At 38.6% G+C, this 15,835-nt stretch overlaps 2 protein-coding genes across 3 annotated transcripts in view; both read left to right on the top strand.

The window, feature by feature from the left end:
- The window catches only part of ulk1b (unc-51 like autophagy activating kinase 1), a 28,947-nt gene extending 16,252 nt beyond the window's left edge, over window positions 1-12,695 (top strand). Inside the window, exons 15-28 of one of the 2 annotated variants that reach the window (XM_073812518.1) lie at window positions 161-247; window positions 704-838; window positions 1,947-2,098; window positions 2,220-2,297; window positions 2,465-2,691; window positions 2,803-2,936; window positions 5,163-5,278; window positions 6,078-6,200; window positions 6,281-6,453; window positions 6,537-6,715; window positions 6,866-6,984; window positions 9,830-9,987; window positions 10,111-10,246; window positions 10,360-12,695. In XM_073812518.1, the coding sequence (XP_073668619.1) occupies window positions 161-247; window positions 704-838; window positions 1,947-2,098; window positions 2,220-2,297; window positions 2,465-2,691; window positions 2,803-2,936; window positions 5,163-5,278; window positions 6,078-6,200; window positions 6,281-6,453; window positions 6,537-6,715; window positions 6,866-6,984; window positions 9,830-9,987; window positions 10,111-10,246; window positions 10,360-10,415 (1,873 nt within the window). In that variant the 3' untranslated portion in view covers window positions 10,416-12,695. Of the gene's footprint in view, window positions 1-157; window positions 248-703; window positions 839-1,946; window positions 2,099-2,219; window positions 2,298-2,464; window positions 2,692-2,802; window positions 2,937-5,162; window positions 5,279-6,077; window positions 6,201-6,280; window positions 6,454-6,536; window positions 6,716-6,865; window positions 6,985-9,829; window positions 9,988-10,110; window positions 10,247-10,359 lie in introns of both variants that reach the window. The other variant, XM_065244137.1, reaches the window with a different exon arrangement.
- Window positions 12,696-13,060: 365 nt separating this feature from the next.
- Window positions 13,061-15,234, top strand: pus1 (pseudouridine synthase 1). The gene is made up of 6 exons (XM_065244135.1): window positions 13,061-13,337; window positions 13,413-13,660; window positions 13,746-13,883; window positions 14,084-14,186; window positions 14,261-14,946; window positions 15,073-15,234. Exons 1-6 carry the CDS (start codon window positions 13,268-13,270, stop codon window positions 15,106-15,108), a joined length of 1,281 nt encoding a protein of 426 aa, XP_065100207.1. The 5' UTR covers window positions 13,061-13,267; the 3' UTR covers window positions 15,109-15,234.
- Window positions 15,235-15,835: the final 601 nt, after the last annotated feature.

Below are 15,835 nucleotides of genomic sequence, written 5' to 3'. Positions count from 1 at the left end.
ACTTTTTCTAGGAAGTAATAAATAAATAAAAATGGCTCCACTTTTGCATTATTAAATAAGTGAAATTGGCACTAACATCATCTGAAGGACGTTTAAATTTACGATAGTCGGGTTTAGGATTTCACTGTTAGTGTCTTTTGTCTTTGCTCTATGTTAGAAGTTCCCTTCTTGCATCTGGAGGTCAGTGCAGTCAAGGCAAGACCCCTCCACGTTCCCCTTCCTACAGCAGCTCCCCGGGGCACAGCGGGTAAGAACACAGCAGGGTCGGCGGTGATGTCGAGTAACTTGGATTTTTTGCATTTAGTAGCCAAGCCTATGAATGAGTTGCTCCTGCCTGCCAACGGCTTCTTGCTGATTGGGTTTCTGGGTCATTAGAGATGGATGAGAGCCTTATGCTTTCATCCCCACAGGGGAAATGCGTCTTGGATTGGCCGAAGCATTGAGTCTTTGATGGACACAGATCGTCCTGTTCTTTTTATTATTAAACACTGCCTTTGAAATCCATTGTCATGCACAAAAGACACTCGTACAGCTTTCTCATCCTGGCTCAAGCTGTTATGCTTTCAAAGGAGTTGTTTATCTCCAGATGTGTTGAAATGTTTGTGTTTTATCTTTCAGATCGATTAAACAATGTCTGTCTTTTTCTGTTTTCGTTTTCTCATTATTTTTCACTCTGGATTGACATTTTTCGGCTCATTCTCAGCAGGCCGAGTGAGTTTTCTGGGAGTAACTATGGCAACTATGGGCAGTCTGCACCCATTCCTGTCCCCACACAGATTCACAATTACCAGCGCATGGAGCAGAACCTCCAGTTCCCAGGTCAAGAGGAATCTCCAAGGTGGGTGACCTTACATGCATAAATATATTTTCTGTATGTCTGGGTAAATACTTGTTGTTTTGAGTTTAAAGTTTAAACTCCGGTTGGGGTTGGGGTATAATATTTGGTAAAATATGATTTATGTAAGATCGAAAAGTAATGAGTTTGTACTACTGACCGACTAGAAACACAAAGTAATAAGACATCAGGGGCCTCATTTATAAAATTGTGTGTATAAACCATCCTAAATTTAATTTTACCACCATTTATCGAAAATGTTGGGGTGCACCGATATATCGGCAGATGATGCTTGCTATGCTTCTCAATGAATTACGGTGAAATGCCGCTACATCCAAAAGCCAGAGGGCGCTCTTGTGCAGAAATTCAATATGCGCTGCAGAAGAAGAACCATACACACAATATTTATATTGCTGATCTTTAAACCTTTACAGGTATTATCATGATAATAAAGAATATGTATAATGATTATGTTTGATGAGTGTTGCTTTTTGAAATGCATGTTATAAACGAGTCAAACTAACAGAGATTTCAGATCCATAAGGACTTGATCAAAAGCCATAGTACATGAAATAGCTGTAAATAATACTGGCTTTGCGATTCAGAATAGTTATCGGCCACGCATTATTACTATTTAATGGCATTTACGTGTGATTCATTAAACGAACGTATGCACAGAAAGGCTTGTACCCCTTTCTTTCAGATGTGAAATCTTTAAATTGAAAAAACTTATTTTTGTGTAAATAAACGTAAAATTGGTTGTGTAAATTCCCTTTTAATGAATGAGTAAACTGAATTCATCTGGCAACCCCCACGGGAAATTGAATTTACCGAGTTATATTGGGTCACTGAACAGAGGAGTCATTTATTCATAACAGTTTTGCTTGCTGTTTAATAGTTTCATTATTGTTTTTAGCCTAAACACATTTGTTAAATGTGTCTCTCTCTCTCTCTCTCTCTCTCTCTCTCTCTCTCTCTCTCTCTCTTTCTCTTTCTCTTTCTCTTTCTCTTTCTCTTTCTCTCTCTCTTTCTCTCTCTCTTTCTCTCTCTCTTTCTCTCTCTCTCTCTCTCTCTCTCTCTCTCTCTCTCTCTCTCTCTCTCTCTCTCTCAGGTCTGGCACAGTACAGAGGTGTGGTAGTGGAAGTTTTCTGTCCTCTGGAAGGTCCGGCCCTTCCCCACCTCAGTTCGGAGGGCCTGTTTCAGCTCTCACATCCCGCAGACTATCTACAGGGGGTGCAAAACCCTTTCAGCTCTCCCCTCAGGGTAAGTTTCTGTCCAACCCATAATGTGACTGTACTTAAAGCTAATGTAGTAACCCTTGTTTCTCAAACTGTTTGTCTGTTCGCTCTCCAACTCTCTTCCTTTTCTCTCCCTGTCTCAAAAGTGGGCACTATTCCCGAGTTGCCGGGCCAAGTTTGCCCAGCGGGTGCAGAAATGAGTCACAGGAGTTCTAGGGGTGGAGGTAAAAGTGCACATCCTCTTCTCTTGTTTTCTTTTTTTATATAAATATCCCAGTATTCAGGAACTTACTTTTACTTACTAAGTGCTGACTAGTCAACTTGATGTAGTTGCATCTATTGTGTAATTGTTTTTTGGGTGAATCATCTTGTTTCTGGCTGTATCCTTTAGAAACCAAACCTCGCCCACAACAGGGCCTGGGCACACGCCTCAACAGCGCTCCCTGTTTGCTGGAGGCAGCTGGTGGATGCAGGCAGAAGATCAGGAAGCAGCATTCGGACCCAGTTGTAGTCCCTCAGGGGAATGTGATGCCCTTTCGAACTCTGCACTCCTCTCCAAGGCTCAGTGAGCTTATGCAACGCAGCCCCCTGCCAACCATCCTAGGATCTCCTACCAGAGTAAGCCGCAATATTTTTTCATGTGTCTATAAACGATCAAATGGCTTCTCAGGTTAAACTTTTACTCATTGTCTGCAAATCAAACAAATAATGAAAAATACCCTATCCCAGGCCATGCCCCCGTTTGAATTTCCCAAGCCCCCGAGTTCCCCAAACATGGTCACATTTCTGACCCAACAAGGATTGAGACCATCTCAAGGAGAGACACCTGCCTACCAACATGAGGAGAGGAAAGGCTTTGGGAGGTGAGAGAAGAAGCTCACAGTGTGTTTTGACAATATGTGTGTGTTCCTGGGCTTCCAACCATACCTGTCAACTCTCCTGTTTTTGCAGGGATTCTCCGTATTGTACCATTCTTTCCCGCCATCATCACGTTGAAATCATTTCCCGTATTTTAAAAAAAGTCTCATTGGCCGTCTAGTGTTTAAACAAAAATATCAAAGTTAAGTGAATTTGTGCTTAAAGGTGCCCTTCCTCTGGCATTTTTATTGTTTTAGACTGTTGTCTGAGGTCTACTCATGACGTTTGCATGGTTTTTACATCCAAAAACATCAAAAGCAATAAGTAATAGGCTATTTTGTACACTGATTTTGAGGCTGGTTAGAGAAATGATCCGTTTTAATGGGCGGGCTGCATTGACGACTTGGAAGTAAACGCCCACTGCTATGATTGGATAACAGTTTTTCGTTCAAACTAACTTTCAATTTAATCTCATGTGTAATCAGTTTAATGTTAAGTGAGTGTCTTAAGACACAGTGTCTTTCTTAAACACGCATATTTTATCATAAACCCTTTTGACACACAAACGCTGTCTTTTATCGTAAACCCACGCACAAAAACACAAACGTACACGTGTCTTTTATCGTAAACCCTTTCGATGCGCGTGTAGCAGCACACACACACGTCTTTTACATAAACCCTTCGACGCGCGTGTAACGAATGCACAAACACACACATGTGTTTTTTATCACATCCAATGGCCGCAACTGATAGTAACACATATCACACAACACAACAAGTGTTTTACTCACACAAACACGAGTGTCTTTTATCATAAACCCTTTCAAAGCGTGTGCAGCATGAATTCATGTCCCTCGGAAGAGAAAACACCGGCCACCACAGTGACACATAGTACTAAAGTGTTTTACTCACACAAACACGAGTGTCTTTTATCATAAACCCTTTCAAAGAGTGTGCAGCATGAATTTGCGTCCCTCGGAAGAGAAAACACCGGCCACCCCAGTGACGCATATAGTACTAAAGCGTTTTACTCACATAAGCTGCGCCACCATTACGTCCGGATCCAATATTGATAGAGGAGCATTGCTTTTTAATCGCAGTCTCTCTTCAAATCCAGCGTTCTTCTGAACATCCAAACATGTAGCAACTGTTATGATTCCCTCGTTTAATAGGAATGATGTCTCTCGACGAAAAACAATGGCCCGAATACGGTACGGTTAACGTTTAGCCATCCTTGCAGTAACTTGTTATGAAAACTAACTCAACTACACGTAATATGTGGGCGCGGTCTCAAGTTGAAGAGCTCATGAATATTAATGACCTCGATCAGTTCCACGTCACACTGATAAGCTTTTCAAACTGACCTGATTTCTTCGCTTCTTTCTTTTCAGTGGCTAGAGCTGACAGAGGAGGTGGAAGTTAATTTTCACATTCACGACACAACACAACACATATGGACCTAACACATATCAAAAAATACAAGTAAAAACGGTTTTATGTGGAAGGGCCTCTTTAACACAGGCCAAAAAAATCTAACAATGGGGGGGTAAGAAAATTGTAAACTTTTTTTTTTGGAATTAATTCTTTCGCCGCCATTGACGAGTTAACTTGTCAATTAAGAGCAACGATTATTATTTCCGGCTTTCTTGCAATACCGCTATTATCCACCAGGCACTCTTCCGCAACTTATAAAACCCAGAAGTATGGCCCTAGGGCAAACCGTTGTATGTCCGTGTAAGTTTGAGGATCGCTCTGAATCTGATCTCTATCAAAAGTCCTTTACAAAAATGGAATTATCTCAGTTTTTTGCTCAAAATTTTGTGCTTTTGAAGAAACCTATCCATATTTGAAAGGTGATAAAAAGAGAACTAATTAAGTTAGGATGAAACATTTTGTTTTTGTTTGAAAGCAATGGGTCTGTTCTTTTATTTGATAGATTGTATGTTTATATATTTTAAGAAAAACTTTTGTGAAAATCATAAAAAATGCTGTCACTGGCTGGCAACTTTTTAAAAACACTGGCGGGGAAAGAGTTAAGTGTTTTAAGCACAAATTCACTTAAATTTGATTTTTTTTTTTGTCTAAAAAAACTACAATTATTTTATTAGGGAAATTTCCCTTATTTCCCAATGTCGGCATGCATGGTTTGAACCCTTTGTTGCGTTTTTCTTTTTGTTTTGTTCTCTTTTTCACTTTTTCCTTCTTTCTCACTCACCCTTTTGTTGGGGCAGGTCTCAGAGCACAGGTCGCCTGTCTGATGTGCTCCTAATGGCAGCGTTTGGGGGGCAGAGGGGACAAAAAGGAAGCATTGAGAACCTCAATTCAGACAGAGCCATTGACATCACAGGTGAGCTTATTAACACGTACCTAATTTAGGCATCATAGCATCTTAAATGTGTCTATTATGTCTAAAAATGCTAAGCAGTCAGCTTAACCACCCTGCAAGACCACCATCTGTCTGTACTTTTTTTAACAACAGCAAGTACTCTTATAGGATTAGGCAATTTTCTTTAAAAAAATCCATATAATTAACTCACCACCATGTCATCCAAAATGTTGATGTCTTTCTTTGTTCAGCCGAGAAGAAATGTAGTTTTTTTTAGGAAAACTTTCCAGGATTTTTCTAATTTTAATGGACAGTTCGCACTGGCTCGTCACACAGCCGGAGGAAGAAGAGAAGTTGTGGCTTTAAAGTGCATATTTTAAATTTTTCTTGCCAACAATGACAATCGTTTCGCTAGATAAGACCCTTATGCCTCGTTTGTGATCATTTAGAGTCCTTTGAAACTGCAATTTTAAACTGCATTAAAGCTGTTAAGTGTTGGGGTCCATTAAAGTCCATTAAAATGAGAAAAATCCTGGAATGTTTTCCTCAAAAAACACAATTTCTTCTCGACTGTACAAAGAAAGACATCAACATTTTGGATGACATGGTGGTGAGTAAATTATCTGGATTTTTTAAGAAAATTTACTAATCCTTTAAGTCCCCATGAAATTAAAACTACTTTCTTTTTATATATATCCAGTCAATTAACTGTGGAAAGCCACGCCCACCATTTACTGTTACCTAACATCTTTGTAAAAAAAAAATTGTATATATAAAGTTGAATTTAGTCTTTAGAAACCCTTTGCATCTCTACTCACAGCGCCCTCTAGTGGTGGACATTTCTATGTGGGTTCAAGTAGCCCAGCTCGTGTGGTGTTCACTGTGGGTTCTCCACCCAGTGGAGGGACACCGCCCCAAAGTGTTCGCTCAAGGAAGTTCTCAGGTGAAGAGAGATTTCTTCTGTTTAGATTTTACATAGATCATTCAATGCAGTACTAACTAGACCTTCTCTGTGTCCCACAGTGGGTTCTTCAAGTTCCATTAGTCCAGTAGGGTCCCTCACCAGCCGCTATCCACAAACAGGCTTTTGCATGGATGGCTTTGACGGGCCTTCCAGTCCTCGCTACAGTTTTAGTGACCCCATCTCAGCTGTGACTTTTGAAGTCCCTGAATTACCAGAGGAGACCCTTATGGAGGTAAGTGCTAGCATTTACAATTCAATCAGAACAGCTCCAAGAGTTTGGGTTAACATCTGGACCTGTCTCTTTCTCAACTGTAGCAGGAACATACAGAGGCATTGCGCAAGCTTCGTTTCATGCTGGACTTTGCTCGCTGCATGGTGGAGGTGGCTGGAGATCGGGGTGGAGATCCGGAGCAGACAGACCCCTCCTCTACCAGCCTGCTTCAGCAACAGAGTTTGGTCGCCGACCAGATCAGCTCACTTAGCCGAGAGTGGAGGTGAGGATATCTTCAACATCTTCAGTCTCTAAGGGCAAATTACAGCAATTATAGTCATTAAATTTGTACCTTGGGTGCGCTGTTAATTGCTTCAAATAAAGGAGTCTGCCAAATGCATTAATGTGAACGTTTTCTTCTGTGTTCTCTCAGTTATGCTGAGCAGTTGGTGCTTTATATGAAGATAGCAGAGCTTCTGTCATCTTCACTACAAACAGCCATGGAAGGCATCAAGCAGGGAAAACTTTATCCCTCTTCCACCGTCAAACAAGGTTAGCAGACCAGCGTTCATCACATTTACTGATGTATAGACGGTTTCAGCAGTAACAACATAAACAAGCGGCTTTCGTGGTCAAGACGTAACTTCCGGTAAACTCTGCTAAGAATAAATAACAACAAAGTACTTTAAATGTAGTTTATTTATATAACAAGCAAAATAAACAATACGTAGATTATCTAGGAAACCAAAACATTTGTTATTTTCAACGAGGTATTTGTTCAAGAGTTCAGTTTAGCAACTAAGTCAAAGCATTAAAAAACTGAAACCGGAAGTAAAGTTCGGACCAGACTAGGGCTGCATAACGATTTATCGCGATTAATCGTTTGCAGAATAAAAGTTTTTGTTTACATCATATGTGTGTGTACTGTGTATAATAATTATGCATAAACAAATACACATACATGTAGATATTTAACCTGATAAGGAACACTGTGCCGTACACGGCACACCCCCTCCCTTGCACGTGAGGCTGCATTACGTCATTGTAACTTTGAAGCATTAAATCTTCAAAATATACGGTCATGCGGCACATCGTTGTAAAGCTTAGACTTTCGGGATTCCAATAAGCGCACACAGAAAGCATAATATGATTTTTAGCAGTCATAAAACTGTAATCTAGTTGTTAGTTACCTGAACCGGGCGGCGCCGATTTAGGATATTTACTTACCTTCAAAATCTTTCCTTTATCCGCTTCGGTAAAATTGTCCAAAACAAATTGTTCATAAATCCCCAAAAGTCCAAGGAAATGGAATATCCAAGCCTTTTAATCCAAAACGATTTGTTCATCTCACAATCTTGACGTTTCTGACCGAATTACGAAATAAATAGTGTATACAATAAGTTCACTAACAGACATTCGTTCGAATCTCACTTTTCATTCACGATTTATAATGAATATATTCGGATGTCATGTTTATTGTGCAACGTCTGAGGAACAAATGCGCCCCCTTGTGGAATTTCAGCCGTTCCATAAGAGGCTACGGGCATATTTACATGTGTATATAAATTTTTATATTTATAAATAATTTATATTATATATAAATATTTAATCTATAAATATTTTTTTCTTAAAATTATACATGCATGTGTGTATATTTATTTATACATAATTATTATACACAGTACACACACATATATGATGTAAACAAAAACTTTTATTCTGCAAACGATTAATCACGATTAATCGTTACGCAGCCCTAGACCAGACGCGTATCGTGTCACCGCACAGGCGTCCAATGAAACCATCTATAGTTTGAATGCATTGTAATGCTGCATACACACCAAACCCAAAGCATTGCATTCCTCGCTCTAGATTAATTTGCGGTATTTAACTTCATGTAATGCAAATTTTTCCCTCAAGTTGAATATTCTGAACTTATGCGAAGAAGCGTCCAATTTTTGTAATTCGCTGTTCCCATCTTAACATTGACTTTGTATGTAATCTACTCGTGCAAATCGTTGAATTCACATATAGTGTGCACGCCCCATTAAGCTACAAGTATAGTGCTGTTTTTACGCATACACGAGGGTCCGTGTACAGTGTGCGTGATGCAGATTTCGCCACTTAAATAGTAATGTGCACTATATGCACATCACATGATTTTTCTAACGTGCATACTTTGTACTTGTAGGTCACATAATGTGCTAACAGGAGAATGTATTATTTAGTATATTACATTTCTAATATACTGTGCTTTGCAAGGCTGTCCGTTCGATAGCATGTACGTTCACATACACTCACAAAATTCAAACTGTACTCTGTGCTTAAAGGCGGGGTGCATGATTTTTGAAAAACACTTCGGAAAAGGGAGTCGGGCCGGCTACCAAAACACACTTGTAGCCAATTAGCAGTAAGGGGCGTGTCTAATAACCAACATCGTTACCTGGGTTGCGTATGTGTGGGGTGGGTCTATTTAAAGGAATAGTCTACTCATTTTCAATATTAAAATATGTTATTACCTTAACTAAGAAGAGTTGATACATCCCTCTATCATCTTAGTGCGTGCACGTAAGCGCTGGGGCGCGCTGCGACACTTCGATAGCATTTAGCTTAGCCCCATTCATTCAATGGTACCACTCAGAGATAAAGTTAAGAGTGACCAAACACATCAACGTTTTTCCTATTTAAGACGAGTAGTTATACGAGCAAGTTTGGTGGTACAAAATAAAACGTAGCGCTTTTCTAAGCGGATTTAAAAGAGGAACTATATTGTATGGCGTAATGGCACTTTTGGGAGTACCTCGACTCGTCTGAAAAATCCGCTCCCCTTCTCCCTCTCATAATGGGAGAGGGAGGGTGTTACTGCGCCGAGTCGAAGTACTCCCAAAAGTGCTATTACGCCATACAATATAGTTCCTCTTTTAAATCCGCTCAGAAAAGCGCTACGTTTTATTTTGTACCACCAAACTTGCTCGTATAACTACTAGTCTTAAATAGGAAAAACGTTGATGTGTTTGGTCACTTCTAACTTTTTCTCTGTTTGATACCATTGAATGAATGGGGCTAAGCTAAATGCTATCGAAGTGTCGCAGCGCGCCCCAGCGCTTACGTGCACGCACACAGATGATAGAGGGATGTATCAACTCTTCTTAGTTTAGGTAATAACATATTTTAATATTGAAAATGAGTAGACTATTTCTTTAAAAGAAGGTCCAGATTTTATTGAGGATTGCTTTGCGTGACTTGGCCAGTTTTGAAACACGCTCCGAACCTATGATTCGAAACAAAAGATTCGTAAAATTACTTCAAAAGCGACCATTACTAGCAGTAGCTGTACTAAGTCTCGTAAGTTGACGAGTAGATGATGTAATTAATTGTGTAATGTTATTCTCTTTAGTCGTCAGGAGACTGAATGATCTGTATAAATCCAGCGTGGTGTCCTGTCGATCTCTGAGTGTTCAGCTGGAGCGATTCTTCTCCCGTAAACACAAACTCATGGACCACATCAACAGCATCACAGCGGAGAAGCTTCTCTTCAGCCACACTGTACAGATGGTAAAAACTGATACACCTCAGTATTGCAATCGGTTTGATTCTAGGGAACACACATTTATAAAATGCATCACAGTTGTTTGTTGCTAGTGTTTTTTCAGCTTTGTGTCTGATCTGGTCTTACAGGTGCAAGCTGCTGCTCTGGATGAGATGTTTCATCAGGGCGAAGCATCAATTCAGCGTTACCATAAGGCTTTGCTGCTTATGGAGGGTCTGTCTCTCCTCCTTACAGAACAGAGCGACATCCTCAGCGTCAGCAAGTGTAAGTAATACCAAACATAAAAACAACTGCTTCAGCATGTATTTTAATGTGTATGAAAGGAGTAGTGGCAACGCTGAATTGTATTTCCATAACAAACATGATGTTCCCTACAGGTAAGCAATGCATCGAGCGCCGTCTCAACGCACTGCAGTCGGGTCTCTGCGTGTAAAGTGTCTCTACCGCACACTGCTGTCAGTCAGTCTCATCCCAAGAATGATTTCTTCTTTTTTTATTTCATTCGATTTTGCATTCCTCCCCCATGCACCTCTTTTTGTGGGCTGTGGGCTTAGGAACAGCCCTCTGATTGGACCAAATCAGATGGACAGCAGATGTTATATTGCTGAGGGCTGATGGGGATGTCAATGTTTCCTTGAACATCTTTATAGATGCAAAAGACTCTGTATTTATTCCATAATCTACTATAGGCCACCTGCCGGTTCTGTCTAGTATGTACTACAAAGTGACACATTGCTTCAAGTTTCCCATCTCAAGACGGGTCTGGTACAGGATGTGTTATAATGGGTTGTGCAATTTGTAGTAACTGACCAAGTTTTCCCACCCTGACAACAAAAAAACATTTATTTCTGTATTTATAAAAACTGCCGGTTCACTACATGTTAACTTACAGAAGGAAGTTAACAAATATGTTAAATATTATAAGTACGTATGACAGGAGTCTGCTTTGCTTGGTTAGCTGGCGTACTTCTTAGTATCCAGTCATTAGAAATTATAAGTAATGGATTAATTTTTCAATTTTATGCATTTGTTGAATGTTGCAGCAGTTACCAAGGCCCAAATTCTCCTGTACTTCACAGGCAGATTAACTTTATCTATAAATTAGTGATGATTTAAATTAGAAATTTGGTGACTAGTCAATTAGAAACATATCAAAACCAATTATTTAAAAGACATTCCTTGCTTTACAGAATGAAAACTGTATAAAGCCAGCAAAATCGTGTGTAGCACTTTAGTGAATGTTTACCAAATAAGAGCATGTCAAAATACCATTATCAAATGTTTAAGAAATTAAATTTGTGTGTTGTGTTTGGACATCTTTTACTTTTAAAAACTCTATTATTCATTTTACGTTGTTTAGGACTTTTTAAGTCACAGTTTGTATCAGGACCTAAACTGGCGTCTCATAAAAAATAAGGATGAACCAAAATTTTCCAACATTTATTGTTGACATCAAAGAGAGGTAGAATTCATACAGAACTCCAAATCATTTTCTGGTCCTAATGTCCACCTAGATTAAATTAAGACTTTAATATCCATTTTAGTGTTTGTTTCGAGACATAATGTACTTCCTGTGGGTCGTGCATGCATCTTTGTGTTTTTCCTTTGTGAATCGTCTCAAGCAGGTATCTGAAGGACATGTCTTAAGAATAGACTGTTATACATTTTTGCACTGTTTGTGGATTCATTTGTTATAAGCTAAGGACATTCAAAAGTGGACCATTTAATTTAAACGCCACATTTTCCCCACTTTGTATGAATATTCTGTGCTTTTATCCTTTATTTCATTTGTGTATGAACAATGTGGTTATTTGTTGAAGCTGATTTTATAATGTGCCTTTAAAGAAAAAAGCAAAAACTGAAACACTGAAAAAATATATTGATTTATTGTACTTTTTGTATATTGTTGTTGTGAAATAGTCTGGAGTGAACTGTTGTTTTCTGATTGGTTGAATTTGACCAGATTAAGATGGATTTGATTTTGTTTTGCTTTTAGTTTGTGTGTGCGTGAATGTGCTTGTAAAAAAAGTATAATGTGTGGAATAAATAAGTTTTCTTTGAATAAACTGAAGTGCAGTGTCAACGGTGTGGCACAAACTTTTATTTATAATTCCCACAGTTCCAAAGGCCAATTGACATAATATGCATTTTCTGCCTGTAATGCCTACCACTTAAATTCAATCAATTTTAGCACATTTGTTTTGTTTTTTATCGATGGAAATCATCCCAATAGGGCCAAATGAATAACATGTTTTCACAATCTGAATTCCATGTAGTGTATACTTGTTGCATCAAATTGATATACACATTTAAATGAGTCCATGAAGTCTTTATTGTATGTATCATATGTTAAATCACTGAATAGCATGATGCATTTGTCAGTTTGTATAAAAGGTCATGTTCATATTTGATGTTAAGTATTTGTTTCATATTCAAAACGTTGCATTTATGCAATCACTACATTGATGTCTGACAGCATCATATTTTGTTCTTCACATATCTCTCAGTACCACGTGTATATATACTGTAAATTATTGCTTTAAACGTGTACATTGAAGGATAAATTGCTTTCCATCACCCTTTCCCCACCAAAGAAAAATATTAAAATACCCAATATTGTCTGTTCTGTAAAATCAATATTTCATGTACACTCTCATGATGTAAGATTTTGCTTTAAAAAGTACAGAACCAATAAAGAAGAAAAGTCAAAAGATGTCGTGGTTCTTTATTTATTGACCTAAGAATCGAAAGTGAAAATACAGGCAACAAAATCTTCCCTTGGCCCGTTTCAAGCGGAGGGCTGCAGCCTCCGGAGGCTGCATACGTCATAAACATAAACTTATTTCAGACTATTAACGATTATAAAGTTGACTTTTATTCTTAGTCAATCGTAAATTGTTGTAATATGCGTATGACTTGCGAATGTAATGCTCAGTTAACATAAATAAATCAGGCTTGATGCCGTATGCAGCCTGCATATGCGAGCTCCAGAGGCTGCAGCCTTCCGGTTGTGGAACGGCATTTGGGTGTTTTTAAGAACATCTGGCAACCTATTATATTTCTCGCGATATTCGACGAGATGTTAAAGTTCAGCCACTCCACGTGGGTGTTATCGTTCTACCGATGAGGTAAATCGTACTGATATTAAAAAGAGACATACAAATCTCTCGCATTTCTTGGTTAATTTAACCCTTTAACACAGATATGGCGGATAAACACAAGCAAACGTAATAAAAGCTATCGAGTGCGTTAGCTACATACATTGAAGAGACTGAATGTCATGACATGCTGAAATTTTGTCGGGTCGTTGATGTTTTGTCGAGTCAAACGTTAACTCCAGCTCTCAAAATCAAAGGTAAGTTTTAATCATGCGTTATGTTTTAAGTAAATGCCGCACGTAAACTTAAAATGCACGTGAAATGTATTTCAGGGTGGCCAGATCCCATTTTAAAGTCACGTTGGTTTTGCGTGTCCTGCAAAATGACCGAGGATCCAACAGACGTAACGTTACAAAACAAAGCTTTGAAAAGATCAGCAGATGATACATTGGTTGAGACCGAGCATGAAGACAAGAAACTTAAAACGGACCAAGATCAGCAAAATGTTGACAGAAAACACCCGAAGAAGAAAGTGGCATTGCTGATGGCATATTCGGGCAAGGGTTATTATGGGATGCAGGTGAGTAAAACTAGTGAAAGGATTGCTTTATGAGCACAAATATTTTAACTAACAAATATAATAAATGCATGCGTCTTCTATCCAGAGAAATGCAAAGAACTCCCAGTTTAGGACCATTGAGGATGAACTGGTCTCGGCTCTTATCAAAGCAGGGTGTATTCCAGAGGGTCATGGAGAAGAGATGAAGAAGATGTCTTTCCAAAGATGTGCACGAACAGATAAGGTCAGTGAAACGTACTTCTTCCCCTTGTGAAAAGTAATAGCAATCGCCACAGAATTTTAATGGATTTAATGGTTATAATGTGAATTGTATTGGTTTTAATGGAAACTATAATGGTCTCTGTGGGTCTCGACATTTTATCAATATTTATTGATCTGGCTTTCATTATCTTTTGATCTCATCTTTCACTATTGCTTTACCAGGGTGTTTCTGCTGCGGGTCAAGTTGTGTCTCTAAAGCTGTGGATGATTGAAAACATCCTGGCCAGCATCGATGCTCATCTCCCACCCCACATAAGAATTTTAGGTATGACCACCATAAGCTTTTCTGTTTTGTGTCTTTCATCCCCATAACGTTTAAATATCTTCTTACATTTGCAGGTTACAGAAGAGTCACAGGTGGCTTCAATGCCAAAAACAACTGCGACGGCAGAACTTACTCTTACATGCTTCCGACAGTCGCTTTCTCCCCAAAAGACTTTAATCAGGAAGACACATCATTCCGTTTGACCTCAGAGACCCTTCTGAAGGTCAACTGTTTGTTTGGCTTGTACAAAGGCACCCACAATTTCCACAACTTCACTTCGCAAAAGGGTCCCCGGGACCCCAGCGCCAAACGCTACATTACTCACATGTCCTGCGGGGAGCCCTTTGTAAAACAGGATGCGGAGTTTGCCGTCATCAACGTAAGAGGCCAAAGCTTCATGATGCACCAGATCCGCAAGATGATCGGTCTTGTGATCGCGGTTGTTAAAGGATACGTGGGTGAGGAGGTGATCGAGAGGAGCTGGGGGGAGGAGAAGGTTGATGTTCCCAAGGCACCGGGGCTCGGGTTAGTGCTGGAGAGGGTGCACTTTGATCGTTACAACAAGCGTTACGGTGGAGATGGTATCCATGATAGTCTGGATTGGACTGAAGAGGAACCAGCTATTGCTGCTTTTAAGGACAAGCACATTTATCCAAGCATCATAGAAACTGAGCTTCATGAGAAGTCCATGGTGAATTGGATGGCTACACTATACATCCATAATTTCGAAGCGACAGTGACTGGAAACCAAGAGAACAAAGTGGGTATTGTCTTGTTGCTGAATATCCTTAAATAAGTAAAAAAAGTTTCTATCTGCGGTTTTTTTTTTTTTTTTTTTTTTTGACGGTGTAAGCAATACCATAATTGTTCTGTTATCTTTTTGCAGGATGATGATGATGACAATGGAAATGCATCTGACTGATGGCAGTGATGGATGTCTAACTGAAATGCTGAATAGCAGAACTTTTTATTATTATTTTATTTTCTCTTTACTACCCTCAAGCTTCCTGAATAATGCAGATTCTGAAATAAAATACTTTTATTACAACCCTTCTGTAATCCTCATGCTGAATATGTTATATACACTGATGCTTTTATGTACAGTTGTTATTTCGCTTATTTTGTTGATATTTTGTAACCATTTCATAAGTGTTTCACAGTTTTGTGATATTATCTACTGTTGATCTTAAGTTTACCATAGAGTAAACACAACTTTATTTGGTGGTTTGTTACTTGCTGATAGTTTCTAATGAGACAAATACTCAACTTCCACAATGAAAAAATAATTTAGTATACTTTTGTATTTTTTTTTATAGTAATTGTATCACTTAAATTTATAGAATAGTTAGTAAATTTCACTAAATACTTTTGTATACTCCAATGTTTACTAATTACTGGTAAGGTTAAATAATATCACAGTGTCTAAAAATACTACAACAATTTATTTTTTTTAAATTCTAAAGTACACAAGTATTTTTGGTTGTTTTAAATGTAGTAAAACCATGGTTAATTTTTATAAGGGACATCCAAATGTCAATTAAAAAATAATTACTGAACGTTTCTAGAATAAATATATTATGTTAGATATAATATTAGATTTGAAAGCGTTTAGGTTTTGCAGTCTTCTTTGGACTAACGTTAAATATTAA

This window comes from Paramisgurnus dabryanus, chromosome 18 (assembly GCF_030506205.2).
Source record: "Paramisgurnus dabryanus chromosome 18, PD_genome_1.1, whole genome shotgun sequence".
In the NCBI taxonomy this organism is placed as follows: domain Eukaryota; kingdom Metazoa; phylum Chordata; class Actinopteri; order Cypriniformes; family Cobitidae; genus Paramisgurnus; species Paramisgurnus dabryanus.
Note: the sequence above shows the minus strand (reverse complement) of the source record. Positions and strands in the feature narration are given on the sequence as shown.